General features: G+C 35.6%; 1 protein-coding gene across 16 annotated transcripts in view; it reads left to right on the forward strand.

Moving 5' to 3' along the window:
• The first annotated feature begins 830 nt into the window (after nucleotides 1-830).
• Cdh7 (cadherin 7, type 2) overlaps nucleotides 831-20,637 on the forward strand; it is a 163,036-nt gene continuing 143,229 nt past the window's right edge. For 2 of the 16 annotated variants that reach the window (XM_006529600.3, XM_017320706.1), the window contains exons 1-3: nucleotides 966-1,273; nucleotides 1,839-2,485; nucleotides 12,580-12,983. In XM_006529600.3, coding sequence (XP_006529663.1) covers nucleotides 12,774-12,983 — 210 coding nt within the window. In that variant the 5' untranslated portion in view covers nucleotides 966-1,273; nucleotides 1,839-2,485; nucleotides 12,580-12,773. The other 14 variants (XM_017320693.2, XM_006529608.3, XM_017320698.1 and 11 more) reach the window with 14 other exon arrangements.

Below are 20,637 nucleotides of genomic sequence, written 5' to 3' on the forward strand. Positions count from 1 at the left end.
TTAAGACAAGGTGTTTCTGTGTAGACCAGCTAACTTTGATTTCAAGATCCTCCTGTCTTAGTCACTTGAGTGCAGTCCATTTTAAATACTGGGCAGAGGGGGAGGGGGATAGAAGTTAAAAGTTCAGAAGAAATTAAATTGGGCGAAGGGCAAGAAGGATCCACCAAATAGACTGAATGAGAAATCAAGGAATCAGAGTCTGAGGGTGAGTCTGTTCTCTGATTGTGGAGTGCGTTGAGTGGGCAAAAGGAGGGCGTGAAAAATGAAAAGCAAAGAAATGCACACTGATCTGTTCACCTCTCATCTCCCTGACTAAACACCAAGTCACCAGGTTAAATCAAGCACCCCACAGAGGCAAAACAAAACAAAACAAAACAAAAAACAAAACAAAACAAAACAAAACCGAGTTACATACAGATGGCTGCGTGCATTGTGAATAAAAACCCAGCTACTCTCTCTTTCCCCTCTTGCTGACCTCCAGAAGCTCCTAGATTCCACCATGCCTGGAAATCACACCCGTCAGAAGTTTTGCATTAAAGAGTACAGCAAGGGAGTACATATGCTGCAAGTAAAGAAAGAAAAAAGTAGGGCAGTCCGAGGAGAATGAAAGGGCAAAACTATCAAGCAATAAAATTGTAAGTTCTGGTTAGTTTTATGACTTCCATGGTGCCTCAAGAGCTTAATTGGTAAAGGTTTCTTAGACAGGCTGACGGGAGAGGGGAAGGCTTGAAAATAATTTCTTAAAACTCCCCTACTTTCTTGCTTTAAGATGCAAATACTTTGGTGGTGGGAGGGATGAGGGGGAGGCTTGAGGCCCTCCCACTTTCAACCTTCTTTATTTCTCTGCAAAGGAATCCATCTGCACTGATCAGTCATCCAGGAGCTGGAGGAGGATGCGCGCGCGCGCATGTGTGTGTGCATATGTGTGTGTGTGTGTGTGTGTGTGTGTGTGTGTGTGTGTGTGTGTGTGTGTGTGTGAGTGTATGTGTGTGTGTGTGTGTCTGTGTGTGTCTGTGTGTGTGTGTACGCGCGCGCGCGCATGCCGACTAAGCGTCTCTCTCTTGGCAATCTTAGCCAACAGCGCTTTCTGTTTCTCCAGGAGGTCCTGAAGTCTCTGTAGCCTCTCAGACAAGGTGCCAGTGGTAACCCGCGGCGATCTGCATCTCCCTCTAATGCGCACTCCCAAGTCGGCCCCTGCGCGCCCTCTCGCAGTCACCCGCGCTCGCCCTCCCGCCCTCTCCGGGGACGCGCGCTCTGGTTGGCTCCGGACTTGGTACCCTAGACTGTTGTGCAGAGGATTAGCGTGTGTGGGGGATGGGGGTGGAGGGTGGGGGTGGGAAGGGAAGAATAATGATGGCCCTTTTCGTCCCTATCAAGAGCGGGACCCTAGCATTCAATGACCCCCAGGGTCCTTGTGCCCTGCGGAGTGCGTTGTGATTGGAAGACGAGTAGGCTGCTGCGGGGCTGAGCAGGTGCCGGTCCGCTGCTTCTGTGTCTGCCCGGCGCTCATAGCTGGGAGCACAGCGTCCCTGAGCGCCCGTGGATCCCCCACCCCTTCCACCCCCTTGCCAAGTGCGCATTCTTTTAAATGCAAACGCCATGGTTTCAGGTGCCTGATGCTGCTGGCAGGGTAGAGAGGCCCCAGGTGAGTGTATGTGTGCCTCCTTTGGGGCTGGGGAGGTCGCCCTCGCAGAAGCGCGCCCTCGCTGCGCACCGCGGGGAGCCGGACAGATAAGTGAGCAAAGAGCGGGAGTAGGGGGGGAGGGTATCCGTGCGGAGTTTCCCGTGGCGTTCCCAAGTTACTGCGTGTTGTGTTGAGACGTGCTTCTGCCTGGCAGGACAGGCTTGAGGACTGAGTTCTCCCGAGATCCTCCAGGAAAGCAGTGTTGACAGACACCAGGTGCAACGCGAGGGAAGTAGTCAGGGTGAGAGTGAATCCCAATCCCAGCCCACTTCAAATGCAGAGGTAAACACTCGCCATCTCCACCGCTGTCCTCTAAGAGGTACCCAGCGGATCTTTCCGTGGACCTTGAACTGATGCTGGCACAACTCGGAGCAAATTGTGCCACCGCTTTCTGCAGAGGTCTGAGGCTGGAAGGAGGTGTGTGCCTTGTGTAAGCAGGAGCAGGATTCCTTTGAACCATCTGCCCTAGACCTCTTTGGCCTTATGTGAATGTGGAACTCAAGTATGGTTGCTCTTTTTTTCCCCCCTAGTAATTAGTATTCCGTTGGTCAGGTGCATCTTCAGGGTTTGCTTCCACTTCGCCTCTTTGTACCTTTGGTGTGAGCTGGGAAAAGGGCACCCTGCTTCTCTGGAATTCATTCTGGACTTGGACATCTTCGTGGGTTCACTTGGCACAAGGCTAGTTGCTGGTATTCAGCCTTCCAGCCTCCCAGCGTGGATTGATACAAAAGGACCTTAGCTTTGAATGGCTTCACGGTTTAGATCATTAACCCTTCGGATTTCTTAGATGTCATAGTTCAGGTAAGTAAAGATTACCAAAATAAATTAACCCTGAACTGGGGAAATCATAAGCTGTTAGGGAAAAAAAAAATCACAGATTTAGAATCTCTAGACTGTGAAAAATTTGCATAGTAATTCATTAATATTTGTAAAACACCTTTTACTTTGCAAGAGATATATTTAGGTCATGTATTAAATTCAATATTTATAAAAATAAGACTTACCCTCCACAATATCAGTGCCCAGCAGGTGTTTTGTTTTGTTTTTTACAGAGGTGGATTGACAGAACTTTAATCTCTCTTTACAGATAGGAAAATTTATTGTCATCGTATTGAAATTGCAAATTGACAGTATTTGCTGTTAAAGGTAGATTGCTAGTGCAAAAACCAAAAATGTATTTTTAGAGTTCTGTTGTAGTAGGAACCATTATTAAAAGGAAGTTTGTGTAGATGCACGGTCAGCAAAATCTAAGTAGTTTTGAGTCTTTATAAAGAGTTGTTAAGGGGAAGGAAGAACTAAGAGTAATTCCAACTGCACCTTCCAGAAACCCACTCAAACAGCTCGTTTTCTAAAGAACTGGTCAGACGTCATGTTGAGCCAAATGCTTGCTATTCTATGTGAAAGAGAAATGCATTCAAATGACTTTCTTTATTTTTACGGGCTATTTTGAAAAGCATGGAGTAACTGCAAAAGTATAGGTTGCTGGCCAGCAACTTCATGGTAATCTTCCTTGTGTACTCCTGTTTAATTGTCAGTGGCTAAGTGGAAGCTGTGAGGCAGCATCCAGTTTTAATAGTTTTATCTGAGTAAGCTTGCTGAAATTTTGTGTGTGGAAAGAGAAATAAAGCAAGAGGCACAGCCTATCACCCTCCTAGAAGCTATTCTAGTTTGTAGTGTTACTAAAAGGGCATTGTGCACTCTCAGTGTGAAGTATTACTGTAATTAAAGACTGCGATAGGTCATTAGAATTGCATTAACTATCAGTTGACAGATGCACACCTCTTCCTAAGTCTACTTTTATTGATTTAGTGTCAGAGAGTTGTTCTCTTTCTTATGAAAGGCTACTACAAGGCATCTATATTAGTGAAACGTACCCTTGAATTGACTCTCGGTTTTTAGCATCCAATAGGGAGAGAGGGTGGAGAACATATTTGTTGGCTACTGCTCAGCCTTCTTTGGTCTGAAAAATAAAACCACTGTCTCTTTTCAGGCATCATTTTCTTGCCAGCATTGCTATTATTCAGTATTTTGGTTTCTAAGTGGTATCAGGGGTCTAAACTTCTCAGACTGTATATAGATATCAAAAAAAAAAAAAAAAAAAAAAAAAAAGAAAAGAAAAAGAGAATGAATACATCTATGTGTCAAGTTAAATACTTTTCCAAATCTTTCAGAAAGGTGCTATATACTAAATCCTTAACTTGTTTTCTTTTGTACATATTATTGTTGAGTGATTCCAACCGTCCTGAATTTTATAAGGATTTATATTTATTGCTTCAACAGCTTGCAGTGCATCACAGTGTTCTTTCTTGGAAGGAAAAAGAAATAGAAAATGTTTTTTACTTCATTAGAAGGCTTCAAACCCATATCTTAAATTGAGAATTTTAGAAACTTCCAGACTAGCCTGCATGCACGAGTTAATTCCAAAGGGACAGAAATGCAAGTGTTTGTGCAGTGAATAAGAGAGTCTGACTTTCCTTGCTCTGGTGGCAAAGGGGAGCTGAGGGCAAACCATGTGACAGAGTCCTGTGTGACCATCTCCCTAGCCTCTAACAAGCAGAGGAGATCTAACTCTGACCAACAGTACAACAGTGCCTCCTCTGGGAATTTGCTGGTTCTGCAGAGAAGCCCCCTTGATCACTGCCCCCTCCCCCACCTTGTCTTGCAAGACTCCTCACTGACAGAATGTCCAGGGCCATTTAATATGCAGATGTCTATCCATACATTCAGTTCTTATTACAGAAAAGATTTTTCATTCTTGAAAATTTTATTTCAAGTTATTTTGTAAAGTATTTATTGGAACATAAAGCCTTTCACGGAAGTCGTGTAAATCACACCTGACAGAAAGGTGTAATACAAGGGCAAATTAAAAACTAAAACTAGAAAAACAAGATTTTCTATAATAATAAAATGTAAAGAGGTAGCCCTAGAAGTACAATACATCCATTTAGTTATTACATAAATAATTCAGGAGGGCTGTGGTTTGTTACTTTGTTTACTTTTTAATTTGTACAGGCTTCAATATAAACCATGTGCTTTTCCCCTTTTTTATTTCTTTCTCCCAAGAGAGAAGTTGTTTCTATTTCAGTGCAATTATCTATATAATCCACTTAGGGAAAATTTTTCCTCATGGTTGATAGCCAGATGCACACTAAAGGCTATGTGATTAATTTCTAGGGCCCCTGACTCTATACTGAAGCTTGTTACTAGTAGGAGATTGTGGTCCATGGTTTTAGTGTTGTGTAGCCTAGGAAGTTAATGGACTTCATCATGGTCTCATTATGTGAGAAATCTCAAAGAACAGAAATTCCCAAAGCTCACTAATTGAAATGAAATTATATAATACAAATATACATACAAATGCATATACATATATATGTATGAGTGACACCAATATTACATAGGATTAATATTAAATTGACAGAATGTCATGTTAAATAACATACAAATTCAGCCTAATGCATAACAGTAGTGTTTTACCATGCTAGAGACTATAGATGGTAAGATTATATCTAGAATGATAATAATAGCATGCAGCTTTATATATTAGGATTTATAGTAACAACCCATAAGGTAAAACTGGCATGCTAGTTATTTTCATGAATAAAATCTTCCTATTTATTAATTTTGTATTCTGAAATACTGTTCTAAATTGATGCCCTATTTCTAAATTTCCCAATGGAATGTTTTTCAGGTTTTTTTTTTTTTCAGTAGAAATGGTTAACTTCTTAGTGTTCTAACATAGTTTTTGATAATCAAGGAATTTCAGTAGTGAAAAGGTAATCTTATTTTTTTGATACCGCTCACTGTCTATGTTTTTTTTTTTTTAATATAGTCAAAGTTTCTAGAAAAAAAGTTTCCTTAACCCTTTACTTTCATTCTCAACTTCACGTTTTTCTGAGAAGCTATTAAATGTTTTCTTATGTTAAAAATTCCAAGTTAAGGTTAAAAGGAACTTTGAATATTATATAATTCTTGCTTATGAAAAAGATTGGAAATTCTGAGAATTATACATTAAAAAAGATTTATTAACTTAACTAAATAATTCTTAGCAAACATTAAAAAATACTCCCTGAATTGGTTTGTCCCAAATACCAAAAGAATGGATCTTTGTGACCTTCGACATTTAATAAGAATTCTGTAGAATTCATTTTTGTGGCTTATGCTACTCATCTGTGGCTTTACCAATATTTTCCAATATCAAGAACATTAAATTTGTGAGTTCTTCATGGTTTTCTCTAACATGAACTCTCAGGAAACCGAGAGTGTTTTATTCTTAGTGTCGAAGTGACATTCTCTTAGACTGTTTCATAGATATTGCCCTTACTAGCTTGGCATCTATAGACACAACTGGAATTGAAATGTGGCTGATTCTATGAAAATCTTCTTGTCTCAGTCATCTTTCAAATGTAGACACTTGATCATCCATGTGCTGAAAAATGTTAGAATGTATATTGTTATTTTTAAATGTATTAAATGTTTTTCCATTACGAATTTTTTTAAAAAAGCAATAATGAGGATATAATATCCCTTACGCAAAGCCAACTATATATTCCTCAATGCAAATTCTTCCTTGAGCTTAAACTACACCACTTTCTTCTGAGGATTATCTGGAAAAGAACTCTGCCTTCCTCCCAGACTTAGCCAAAGAACCAGCAGTGAAAGATTGCTCTAAGGCTTTGTGATTTTGCACAGTGGCTTCTAGCTACTTCTCTTGTTGCATTTCTGCTTTTAAGGAAGTGTGTTGGTTGTCTTTCAGAAGAATTGACTTAGAATGTGCTGCTTGTTAAAGTGTACTGAAGCTTTACAGTAATCTCAAACATGACAATTTCTTCCCAGTAGACCAACAACACAATGACTCTTCACTTGATATAATTGTTACAACCATAAGTTTATATGCTGTCATGTATTAATGATAAGATAATGAAACACTCAAAGGATTAGTAGTTAGATTCTGGGGTGTTTGTCAGGTAACTCGTATGCACCATGGTTCTCATGGTCCATTCTACTAATTGCATTAACATCCTTCAAATATCATGTCCTACTACTACTTTTCTTAAAAAAAAATAAAAAGAAAAAAGAAACTATTATGCATTATGTTGATTTTTACTGTACCACACTCTCTTTCTTTAGATCTATACTAACTTGTAATTAAGTTGTGAGCTGGTATGAGACCCAGTAAATATATCTTAAAGCAACTACAGAACTATGCTTGATGCAGACTCCAAAGATCAGCCATTCTTCCTTGCCTATGGTTTAGTGAAACTATGACATTGAATTGCAATAAAATGCTGCTTACTTATAGTAAACTTCAATAAATATATACTAATAACTATGTAATCTAAGCATGTAATTTTTTTCATATTATTGACAGGCACACATCACATCTATTCCTGTAGAACATTTAGCACAATGTGCTGTTCTAAAAATATAATACTGCTTATCTACATTTCCAGTTAGATGATCTTTTAGTTGCTGCTCGTATTTATTTTTCTGCCAATGTCTCTGTATATAAGCTAGGATAACCTGGAAGGATCCTGCCTCAGCCTCCCAGGTACTGGGATCACAATGAGCATCAAAAACTATTAAAGTTCTCTGTTATTGTGTAGGATCCAAATAAGAACTAATGTACACTGCCTATCATGTTCATAGTGTGCTAAATTTAATTCGGATGGTGCAGACTACAGGCAATTTGCACTTTTGATGATTGATAATTGATATGCTGAAGCATAAATACTTTTACAACTTTTGAGGTTAAAGAGAGACCTTAAATCATTGCTTCTAAGTATAAATAAAACATTTGGTTAAGAACATGAAAAGCACATGTTTATTTTTTAAAAGTGATTTTACGTATATTTCAAGAAAGAAACGAAGTTAAGAAAAGCTATAACAATGAACTCATCTTGATAAAATAGAATTATCTAATAAATTAAATTTCTAATAAATAAACTCCTCTTTAATCATTCTTTGCAACCAGTGTGAAACTAATGATTGAAACCAAAGAGTTGCTGCTGAGGTTACTTTAGTTCAGACAACTGATGTTGACTGACTGTTGCTCACCATTTTCCTCTTTTCTCTTTACTTCAATATATTTTATACTTCATTTCCAAGGCTCTGATGACCTGATTGCTTAGTAAATACATTATCCTTATCATAGTACTACTCATAGAGATATTTCATATAAACAACTTCAGAAAAAGTAAAATTTATTATAAATAAAATATAGATCTTTACTGTAAACTATTGTAGCAAACAAAGATATTTTTAAAATCTTTCAATACTTTTTTTTCTCAGATTCACAGCTAGATCTGTCTTATCACTTATTTCATGTCCCCTTGTAAACATTTTCCTCCTGAGCTCCTGTTTACTTCTCTTTTTAAATGTAAGAAGTTAATTTATTTCCTATTACAATGCTCCAAATCTGAAATTATCCCAAACATGACTACAGTCTGTAGAAATTACGACCATCTTAAAACAACAAGGCTGTGTATACCTTTACTGAGTCATCAGTGGAAAAGAGTTCAGTTGTTCAAATTTCCAAGGAGTTGACATATTCAGTTAGTTATTCTACAAGGGCAGGCAGCTCAGCCTAGAACATGGCCACTTCAGCCTCTGCTTATCTCTGACATATGCACACTTGCTGACATGTGTTTGTGAAACTCAGATATGAGAGTAGGCCACAGGGAAAATGACGAGTTGTGAAGAAGTTAAGGCTAAATGTACCATTCTTGGTTTGGGACACAGGTTTATGGGATGATATTGGGCTTATTATGAAATGCTGACATATATAATTTGTTCTCTGCTTAAAATCAGTCACATGCATAAATTGTTCTGTGGCACTATTGCATATTTTGCGTGAACACAGGGAAAACTGTCTGGAGAAGTTACACAATGCATGATGAAATTTCAATTTCTTGCTATTTCTTTTCACTATCGATATGCAGAAATAACAGAGGGGTTGCTGTCATTTTATATATCTATATCTATATCTATATAGATAGAGAGAGAGAGAGAGAGAGAGAGAGAGAGAGAGAGAGAGAAGTTAAGTCATCATCATCTTCTCCTCATCCTCCTCCTTCTTCTTTTTTTATGACAAACCACCTCAGGTCACAATTGTGCAAATGCTTCACAGTCATCTTTTTCTTGAGGATTACATTTGTTTGCACAGAAAGCAAAGTTTTAGAGGAGGTTGGCTGTGAAAGGATGAAAGCAAATCACACACCCAGCTTCACTCTCACTGCGTAGGGTGTATGTTCCCAGCAGAATCAGCTACCACCAAAATATTGGTTAATATACCATGAATACACCAAGCTCAGATCACAATTATGTGGATAAAATTTTCTCATTTTCAAGTAATATTTGAAAAGGCATTACAGATCCAATTATTTGCATCACACAACATAATTCCACTAGTCAATCTTGTACAAAAAGCCAATTGACGTATCCTGGTGTAATATTGCAGGAAACAAAGAAAAATGAAGATAATTTGGTTAAGAGTCTTAACAAATAATTCAAATGATACAAAAAGAAGTGATTAGAATTTATTACAAAATAAGATTCATTAATGTTAGAGATGCCAAATAATTCATAAATCCTCTTTTTTATGTGGCTAATATTCCACACCAGATACGAAATATGTGAGAATGCAGACATTCTCTGAAGACTTTCCTGGATTCCCAGCATGATCTAGGCTCCACACCTAAAAAGTGTATGCACCTATGCATGAAGGTTAATTCTTAAGCCAGCTACTTTTAAAACCATCTCTTTAAATAAGAGAGCCCACAATTCTTAGGTCTCTTCCCTTTGTTGATATTGTCTCAAGAGTCATAATGTGTTCAGCAAATTCCCTCTTCTCTATGTTTTAGTTGCTTTGATCAATCTACAATGTTTTTATATAGACAGGAAAGAATCTTCAAGAGGCAATGAGAGTAAATTGAACAGGGCTTGTTACAGAGTTCACTGTGGTTCACAGGCAGGCTAAGAGCTTCCTTTGCAATCTGATTTCTTTTTAAGCTTCTCAAAATCTTCATCTTTAATTATTAGCAATAGGAGTTTCATCACAGGTTTACAATAAAGCTGGCAGTACAATTCTTACGAAATTCTTAAGAGCCTATAAGAATTGGGACAAATATCCCAGGCTATCTTATGATATTTGTTTCAGCCTTTTCATTTTGTACATAGAAAGAATAAAATCCAAGAGGGATCGAAAGTTGTATAACAACACTACAATGATCTTGTCCCCATTAGTATTATGGCCTCCGTCCCCATCATCAGGTCACACCCTCATACCATTAAGAGATACGAACTTAAATAAACTTCAATTTCAAACCAGTATTTGGTTTACCAGAGGTGTCTTTTGAAAATAGTTACAATTTTCCCCCAGAGAGTACTGTACAACCTAATATCCATGTGACAGTTTTCGATTTATGAATACACAGTTCCTTGGTATTGAATCTGCCTACTTAAAATGTTTTCTTTTAGGGTAAAAGAGATCCCAATAGTTTTACTATTGCTAACCTTGGAATAAAAAAAAAATGACATCAGTTCACTAACCATATTTAATTTCTAGATAATGTTCCAAACACACACACACACACACACACACACACACACACACATACACACACACACACACACACAAACAATAACTCTAATGGCTATATTGAATCACCTTTATACATGCCAAGATCCATTCTTAGCTTCTTATAACTTGAAGTGTTAACCCTGCCAGGGGGGACAGTATTGCTACTGTAATTGTCACTGTGATAGGCTAAGGGCTTTGACACTCTTTTTAGGAGATTTCTTAGTTTCTTGTAACTGTTCTTATTCAAGATCATGGAGTTTAGAATCACAATCTCACTTATGCATATTTATTTGAATGGAAACATATATGCTTTGCCAGTACTTATTTAGACTAACCCCCTCCCAATCTTTTAATATAAAAATAATTTGCTGTTTATTTCCTTTAAAATTTGAATATATTTTCACACTGAAACAATGTCGCAAAGTTGCTCATATATAACATAATCTGTGTAATCCAGTTCTAGTTTTATCTATCTTTTATATTTCTTTAAAGAAAACAGAGCAGAGAAACTGGAACTCTTCCTTGTTATATTTTTATCTGACTACTTTGACCAAAGCATCCCTCCTGGTTCCCAGAAATGCAGTTAGATGCTTGGTGCAGGAAAGGTGGGCCTTGCTTTATTTTTGCTTAGCCACTTTTTCTGCACCCATGTGTTGCTAGACTGTTAGGTCTAATCCACTATTTTCGAAAACATTAGATCACAGAGTAGTTTTAATCTACTCAGCTGCAGATTAGCCTTCCTATCTGCGGGTTAGTACCTTAATTCACCTCCCTCTCTCTCCTGTTGTGATCTTCATTTCACTTTGCCATTGGTCACTGTATTTGGTTATCTTTAATTCACAAAAGGCTATAGGTACTAAAATTTATTAGAATTGCCCCATTCTCATGGGTAGTGGCGTACATTATTTAATAAATAGTGAATCACTCTGAAATTCAGTCTGGAATATCCAAACTTTATAGAGATGTGTTTGAAAGGTATGTGATAATTTTCACAGGACTAAAGGCTATTTGGATTTGTTTCTTTCACGAAGTGAACTGATTTACATTCTCAAGAAATTTAGGTAGTTCTATGTTCATACTTCTTCACTGTATGCTATTTTTCTGAAAATATTAACTGTTTAAAGTATTATCTGTTGATTAGTAGGTTTTTTAAACAGAGTACATTGTTACAAAATGAAAAATAAAATAAAATAACTTGTAAGGATAATTCTGTTTCTGCTTTAATATACAGGAAACTTTTGACTTTATCTTATTGATATTTTTATCCACTCTACACACACACAGAGAAGAGAGAGAGATTCATCCTATTAATGATTACTTATAGAACGTAAAATTAATTCACAAATTTCTACTTAGTGATTTAAGTGAGAATCTTGTCATAAATTCATATCCCTCTGTGCTTTGGGGCTGTATAGAAGACTTATAACTGATCTTCTATCCCTTGCATAATCAGGATGCTGTACCTGCAGTAAAGAGAGACCCGAATAAGGACTTTTCCCACGCTCTCCCTGAAGCATCACCTGACTGCAAGCTGAAAATCAATGAGATTCTCAAATAAAGTATTCTTTGCCTATCTATTGAGCATTATTAGTCTGCTTTTTAACTACTTATGGAGTAAGGCCCTCCTATGTAGAAGCTTTATTGGAAAGCATTTAATAAAGATTTATGGAATAGATTTTTGGTATATTAGTTTACTGGAGTAATGCACCAACCATCATGCTACAGTGCAAATGACAATAAATTTGAATAATAGGAAATGGAAATCACTGAGCTTTACAGATAATCGCAATCATACCCGAACACATCAAAATAACTGTTGGTCTGTGTGCTTCAGTATCAATCAATCAGTTTGCTGTGAATCACCTCATACTTTATTTCCCTTCACAGTTTCACTGGAGAGATTTAAAATAGCACATATCCATCTGCTAAACACCCTGGTTTGAAATGTTTGTTTTTCATATCCTAATACTAATGAATAAAACTAAGTGTAAGATTTATTTAATAATTTATAAAAAGACTAAATTAAAAATAATGTTTTACAATGATGTTATACATTAATGTAGAAAAAATCATATGATGCAATGTTCCTAGAAGAAGATCAAAATTGTACTGTGGAAGGAAGATAATTCTTCGAATGGCTGTAATTATGTAATTTATAAATGTGGCTACTATTATTATAATTTCATATATGTCAATATTAATATTTTAATGCTTTCCCAAATACTCTCCCTGGAAATTTAGTATTTTTAGTAACTAAAATCTTTGCAAGATTACATGGTCTGATTTCTGACATGAGCTCTCGTCTCTGTTCTAGGAACCTATTAGGCCATTCCTTGGCAACGGCTACTCAGCACTGGTGACCTCTTCCAGTCCAACACTCTACAAATTATTATCTCTGGACTCCCATCTGACACACTGCCGGAGGCAAGAGCTACGAAGCCAACTAGAACTGTGCCTTTTCTCTTGTCAAGGTTTTTTTCTTACACAGGAAAAAGGAAGAAAAAAAAGATGAAGCTGGGCAAAGTGGAGTTGTGCCATTTTCTACAGCTTATAGCTCTCTTCCTTTGCTTCTCTGGAATGAGTCAAGCTGAGCTGCCACGGTCCAGATCCAAGCCATACTTCCAGTCAGGAAGGTCCCGGACCAAGCGCAGCTGGGTTTGGAATCAGTTCTTCGTGCTGGAAGAATACATGGGTTCAGATCCCCTCTATGTAGGGAAGGTAGGGCATTTGGCCTTTTAAAGTTACAAATGGGTACTGTAAATGTCTGTAGTTCACTGGAGAGCTGCTAACTTCTCCTTTGATGATAGAAGAACAAAATTTTCCTCTCTGAAAGGATTTATAGTGCTTCTGTCATTAACTACTGTGTTAGGTGGAACAGTGAAGGCACAAGTTAAGGAGTGATGTTCAATTTAAAAGGATCTTAGTGGCCTGGTAATCACTATTGAAACATGCTGCTAAGTCCTTTTACCACAGTTAGAACAAGATGAGGCAGTATGAATGAAGTGATATGGTTATTCTACCAGTTGATATTGAATGATTTTGTCTGTGTATAGCAATTGGACATGATGAGTTTCATTATAAAAATTTCATGCATGTATATTACGAATTTTGACTATATTTAAAGCCACACCTAATACCCTCAGGAAATCCCCTCCTCCTTTTTTCCACTGATACACTAATCTGCCATTTGATCTCTTAAATTTGTTTACTTTGGTTTGTTTATATTTTTAATGATTCAGTAAGTTTCATCTGCGTTTCTTATAAGAAACTGTATGAGACGTGGTAGAATTACTTAGAAGAATATTCTGAACTTGCCAGTGTCTGTACCGTGGATGACAACATCTGCTCCTCTAGCAGCAAACTTTAGAGCTGACTCCCTAGTGGCTAGTTTCGTGATACTGTGTAAACATATCCAAATTATGTATACTTCATTATCCTTAACATTACAAATTGCAACATGAAATTTTTAGACCTCATGGCTTCAGTTATAAGCAGTCTAAATCCAGTTCCTTTTTTTAAAAAATAGAACTTGTTTTATTCTTTCTTTTGTTTTAGATTTTTTTGTTTCATTTTTTCTTTTTTCTTTTGAAAATACCCTTTTGTAAAATAGGAATATGAATAAAATTCAGTTGTAGATGCTATTAGGCAAATGATGATCAGCTCATGGTGTATGTATCTAGTGGTATGGGGCAGGCAATAGAGGGTTTTTTTTTTCTTGTATAATACTTGCATAGAAAATGGTGCCTTGATGGCTCACTAAAATAAAGGCTAGGTCAAGAGAAAAAGGCCTGATGCTCACTGTCCTCTGACGTTATTCCCAGGACATAGGCTCTTCAAAGTGCTGTGATGTCCGAAATTCCTTAGTTTAGTACTGAACAACTGGAAAAAGAGCAGTAACTAAATTATACAGCTGTTTGTTTTCCTTTTCTTTCTCCAGTTTAAAGTGTCAAGTCCTCATAAAATATAGCAGAGTTTCTTGAAACATTTGCATAGAAATCAGGATTATATTTTATTTCAGAGATCAAAAAAGGAAATTGAATATTTTTTATTGTTGGTTTTCCACATGAATAGGTTAAAAAATTGAAAATTTTTAATAGATAGCTACATTGTTTAAGGTAATATTTTTAGTATTTATTATTATTTTTTGTAATATTTAGGGTACAAATTGATCCTGTGTGGGCAAAGAAAAATATAAACTAGTTAATACATTCAACAACCAGGGACCTGCATTTTCCTAATGTAAAGTAACACATGTAAATATTAAGAAATATATATATATTATTTATTTTACAGTCATTATGTTATACAACTACTAAAATCATTTATATTTTATGTGCCAAAGTCTCACTCATTTCATTTTAATTTATTTATTTGTAGAAAAATAATGGAGGTAAAGTCACTTGCCACAAAGCACTAATGTGAATTTGATCCCTAAGACTCACATAGTAGAAAAAGAAACTAAACACTGAAAGTTGTCCTTAACTACTGCCCATGCATGCATCATAGAATGAGCCCCAAATTAATGAATATACATTAAAGGTTTATTAAATATGAATATGTTAATTATAATTCAAAGTTTTGACTAAGAATCTATAATTTTGTTATTTAACGTATGAACTAAGCTTTCTTTAGTCTTTCCTTGATCATGAAACTCAAGGAATTCACAAACAGTATAGTATGCATATTGCACATAAGTATATTTTGCGATCATGTGCACAATGTTTCAAAAACAGTAAAACGATTCCTATTAAATCGATAAAAATTGAGTTTGTTATGAACAAGTTGCCACTTTGAAATTCAACAAAATCATGAAATATTAAAAATATTACTCTTAATTTTCTGTCTCAAAATCACTCAGGATAGAAGCAACTCTAAACATTAATTTAAAATTACAAAGATGTGTGCCTTAAGTTACTTACTCTAAAATATGTATTAGGTAGCTGAGCAATATTATGTTCACTTCCTAAGGCAACTAGTATAACTTCTAGACATTGCTGGGCATGTCTTTAACCCCAGCTGCGAAGTAGAATGGGAGAATCATAAGTTCAAGAATTGAAGGGCTACTTCTTACCCTGTATCACAGAAAATGTATATGTGTGGTCTGCGTGCGTGTGTGTGTGGGGGTGGTGGTGGTGGTGTGTGTATTGCAGAGTCAGAAGTGAAGACACATATTAATGAACATTTAAGTAAGTCTGTATTTTTCTTGCATGATATATATTAGAAGCTGCCCATGGAAGTGTCCCAATGAAGATAGAAAATGAGTTCAAGAAATGTGCCCCTAACCACAATACAAGAAGTAAATTTGAAATCTAGTAACTTGATCCCTTGATTGAATGAGTGATTTATATTCCAGGGCAAAAAAAAAAAAAAAAAAAAATTAGGCCTTGTAGAAGTAATTTTTTTTTTGTACAGAGGCAATACAGAACATCAATGCCATATATTCTGTACAGATGAGCAAAAATTTGAACCTTTGTGGGGTTTAGTGATCTGATGTAGCAAAACAAACAAACAAACAAACAAACAAATAACTTTAACCTCATTATACTCCCTAGGTTCTATAAAAATTAAATTATCTCTTTTTGTTTGCTTATTTAAGGTATGTAATGACTATGGTCAGATGTTCTTGTAGGACAGAGAACTAAATATTGCAAACAGAGATTTGGAGGATAAGTAGGCTGGTGATTATAAAGGAAGACAAAGGAACCTAACAAATACTTTTCAAAGACATATGTTAATCTCTTTATCATGGTAGAGAGTCACACACTTTTATCAACAAGGAATATAAACATAAATTAGGTTTGTAGATATTTTAGAAGAAATTTAGGTGACTTTGATAAACATCTTGGCTTTAATAGGTCACATAATCTAGGTACAGAGGATATCAGATTGACAAGTTTTGCTGCTCATTCTCCCAGTAAATGTGTGTTGTGTTATTTGAGGTAAATTGCCTGGTGTCCTTAAATTTTTGTTTCCATGCTTCTAAAATAGAAATACTGACATCTACTGTTTATTTTTACTACTTAGCAAATGATATAAAATATTAGGAGAGCTACTCAGTCGTCTCAGAGGTTAACCACATATGTTCCCTGCATCCAAGTAGAGCAGTTTAAAAATTTCTGGAGCCATGGCACTACATCAACATTCATGTATACAAACCTCCACAAATACATACACATGCATGTAAGTTAAATTATTTTAAATAACTTTATTTTAATCTGGGTACTCAATGTAATAATTTGATATTTTTACTTTATCACATAATATATAATAATAGTTACTGATACTTTGTGTCAAATGTTTTATTAGTGATTACCTACATGATCATAGCTACAATTTATATACTGAAAGCATTTGTACTCATTTTGAATGTTCAGAATAATGGTCTGTTTAAACTGAGCTTAGGAATGGAAAAATAGTTTCTGTAATTTCTTTCAGAATTTCAAATTCTATGGTTGTGATAATACCGTAGGATCCCAAAAATTAACTTAATAACTGTATGGAAAATAAGTTTGTCATTCAGATTCCCCGATTTGCCTAGACTGACTGAACAGCAAAGCATAACGATCCTTGTGTGTGTGGCTCTGCAGCTCTGGAATGGGAGTTTGAATTCAGATCCTAGTGGGCAAGGCAAGCACTTTACTCTGCAGTTCCCAGAACTGGACTGGTTTCAGATATAATAAAATTACCTTAATTGATACCTTTCCCTGCTTTTTATGATGGAAATTGATAAATTAGTCATTCTAAATGCACATATAATTTAAAAAAGTATTTTTTTAATGACTGAGTTCTGTTTAGTGTATGATTTCTTATTAGAAGAAATGAAGTGAGGGGCTTTGTTATTGTCGTTGTTGTCATTGTTGTTCTTGCTGGGCTGCATATCAGAGTGGACTGCATGATTACATTGCTGTAGGTTGACAGCTCATGCTTTTCCTCACCTTGGTATTTCTCATTTAATGTGCCCTAACCGTCTGACAAAATAAAAGTTGTCTACAAAAGCACCAAGACTCTGTTCCAGGTATTAAGTGGTTTTCATCTTTCCTAAGTGTAATGGGCTGCCAGCCGATGGCTGCGCCTGAGGCCATTACTTTCGTAGAAATATGTGCTTCCTGCATCTCCCACAGTCTGCTTCCCTCATTGTTAACATCACTCTAGCCTTTTCTGCTACTCCCCTTTCCTCCGTACTCATTTGGGGAGAATTTATACCTATTACCCGATAGAAATTAAATATGTAGAAGTGTTCCTGACTCACATTCCTTTTAATTGAAAGTGTTGGTGAAAATTCCCTACACACTTCCTTCATTACACACTAGCACATCCTTTGCCTAAAGCTTCTGTACTTCCCAGCACTGTGGCTGTGTTCATTGCTGCAGAAAATTTTTCATGAAAATAAATTACATTAATGGGATGAATTCTAAATTATATTCCTTTGGGATTTTGTTAGACACACAAAAGGAGGATAACGAATTCAAAGCAAAATATTAATTACTTGGGTAAAGCATATCTTTATAATTGAATATATATTACATTTATTCTAACATACAAGGTATAAATCAAAAAGAGAACTGTCGTTTAAACTTGTATGTTGCCTATAGTCAGATTGAAATGTAAGAGGAAAAACTGCTGTTTTGTTGATTTTGTTGCTATTGTAGGAATAAATAGAAGTTGATTTTTTTTTTAAATTCTATAACCATTTAGTTGGCTAGAAGGCTATTTTCTTAAATTCTTAACTTTCTGCTAGGAGCCTGGAATTCCAGGTGGTTTTAAAAGAATATGGACATGTATCAGCTCTTTGTGATGCAAATGAGTTTTTTTTTTGTATTAAATACTTCCAAGCAGTTAGTTTTTGCTTGTAATAATCAAATATCATGATAAGGTATTAAGTGAATTTTTCCATATAGAATCAATAATTCAAAATTTGTGTTTGGTATTTTTTCACAATATGGAAAATAGAATATATTATAATGTGATGATAAAGTGCAGAAACTTGAAATTATTCAAGTGCATTTTTCCATCTTCCCTGTTTTATGAATTATAAATGAAAATGACCATCCTAAAAGGTTTTATTGGAGTGCTATAAAATTAAAAGTTGGAGGATTTGGGGAACGTTCAATGGTGGATTGGGTTGCAGACAACCCCATAGTTATGGATGCAAATTTCCTGTGCAATGTATGCTGCTCAAAATGAAGTAATGAACGTTCTTAGTTTCATGTCGGTTTGTGCTTACTGACAAAACAATAATATTGACAAGAAGCAGCAAAAAAAAAAAAAGAAGAATATAATATGGTTTTCTTTTGCTGTTTATAATCCTGTTTTTATAATGAAACTTTAAGTATAGGAGATAAGATCAAGATATTAACTAAAAATGATTAGGTCCCTATATAAAGTCAACTGTCATTGTCTTCATGTGTTCTCATATGATTACCCTACTGACATGGAGCCACTGAGCTTGCTGCATTTAAGACAATTACAGTATTAAGTAATAATAAAGCAGACACAAGTTTTTTGAATTAAGCATATAGAGAAATGTCTAGTAATAACAACTTTTATCCCAAACATTTTCACAAATAACCATGTTATTTTAAACCTTAATTTTATTGCCTGAAACACGATTTTCACAAACATGTTCAACACTGTGTCCTACTAAATCTCTTTCAGGAGTTGGTAAGCATGACATTTGCTTCCTTTTTCCTCCTCTTTCTATTCTTTTTTCCTCAAATAAGTATGACAGTTCTACTTTGAAGAGATACAGTGCTCCTGTGCATGACTGAGGAGCTTAGACTAAAGATTTTTTAAGAGAATGTACCAGGGGATTTATAAGAAAAACTGGCGACTGAAAGACAACAGAGAGCAGTGAAATTTAAGGTTAAACTTTAGCTGTGGAGAAGGGCAAAATCAGAAGTGCTAACTCAGGGATCTGTGAACAAAATATTGCATAAGCATCCATATCTTGTGGATTGTTTTATATTTTATATACATTCTTCAAACCAAGGCAAAATGGGATAAACAACTTATCTCCCTTGGAAACAGAGCAAAGTGCTCTAAAGCTCTACTGAGAATCTTTATTAAGCAAGATGATAAAGCTGTGGTTTTCTTGTTATTTTGAGCACGTCATTGAAACAATTAGATTTTCTTTATTTATCTGCCAGATGAAGATACATATTATAACCATATTGAAGATACTTTAAGCATAAAAATAAATTGCCTTAATTGAATTTCTCCAAAAGTTAGTATCCTAAGTGAGTATTATAAATACACAAAGTAGACACATTTACTAGTTGTGTCTAGTTGTGTTCAAAATTTGTCTTAATAAAAATGTTTTCTTGGTGAGGATCAATGAAGTATCAATCCTTTTCTTTTGCCCTATCCCCTAAATCTTTTTCAACTTGGGTTAATTTGCAGCTTAATGGCATTTTGAGTTTTATTTATTTTTGGTTTTGTAGTGGTAGTAGTAGTGATAGTGGTAGTACTAGCAATAGTAGCAGCAGCAGCTGCTACACACAGAAACCAAAGGTATATTTCTACACTGTCTTCATTTCAGTTTTTAAGAAAGGTTTTATCTATCCATGAACCTGTGACTCTCCAGCTTAGTGTTGCTGACTAATGAGCTTCTGAGATCCTTTTGTTTCTTCCTGCCTCTTTTGTGCTGGGAGTAGATGTTTGAGACACCATAAATGGATTTTCTATGGGTTTTTTGGACCCAAACTCAGGTCATTGTGGTTCTATAGCTATCATTTTAAAGGCTGAGTCATCTTCATAGCTCTTCTTTTAATTCATATGTACATATATATTTATTAAACATTTTTATATAATATATTGTGATCACAGGTTTTCCTCTTTCTCCTAGATCCTCCCCACATCCTCTCCCACTGAACTCCATTCTTTCATACCCTCCATCTTCAGAAAATAATCAAGCAAAAAAAAATAAACAAATCAGAAAAAAATTTAAAAAGCACAAGAAATTCACACTTATAAACATACATAATGGGCTGTGAGAGAGAACGAGAAGAAGGTGAATAGAGGGAAGAGAGAAGGAGAGATGTAAAACCCAGAAAAGAAAATTCTAAAGCACTGTTTACTTTATACTGTATACAAGCAAGAGGTTAAAGAATTCTTAAAAGCCCCAAATAAGATATAGAATCAACCCAAAATACCATAGAAGTATATATTTCATTTTGGTGTTAGTTCTCCATTTTGGGGGCATGGGGCCTGTCCATGGTCATGTGGCTAATATACCCAGGGAGAATCTATTAGAGAAAAGTAATTTTTCGTTTGCAAGCCAATGTCAAAGAATTGCTTCTTGGTTAGGAATGGAAGCTCATGTCCACTTTACTTCCCTAGTAGTGATAGAAAAATGACTAGCTTGGACATTGTA

This window comes from Mus musculus, chromosome 1 (genome assembly GCF_000001635.26).
Source record: "Mus musculus strain C57BL/6J chromosome 1, GRCm38.p6 C57BL/6J".
Classification (NCBI taxonomy): domain Eukaryota; kingdom Metazoa; phylum Chordata; class Mammalia; order Rodentia; family Muridae; genus Mus; species Mus musculus.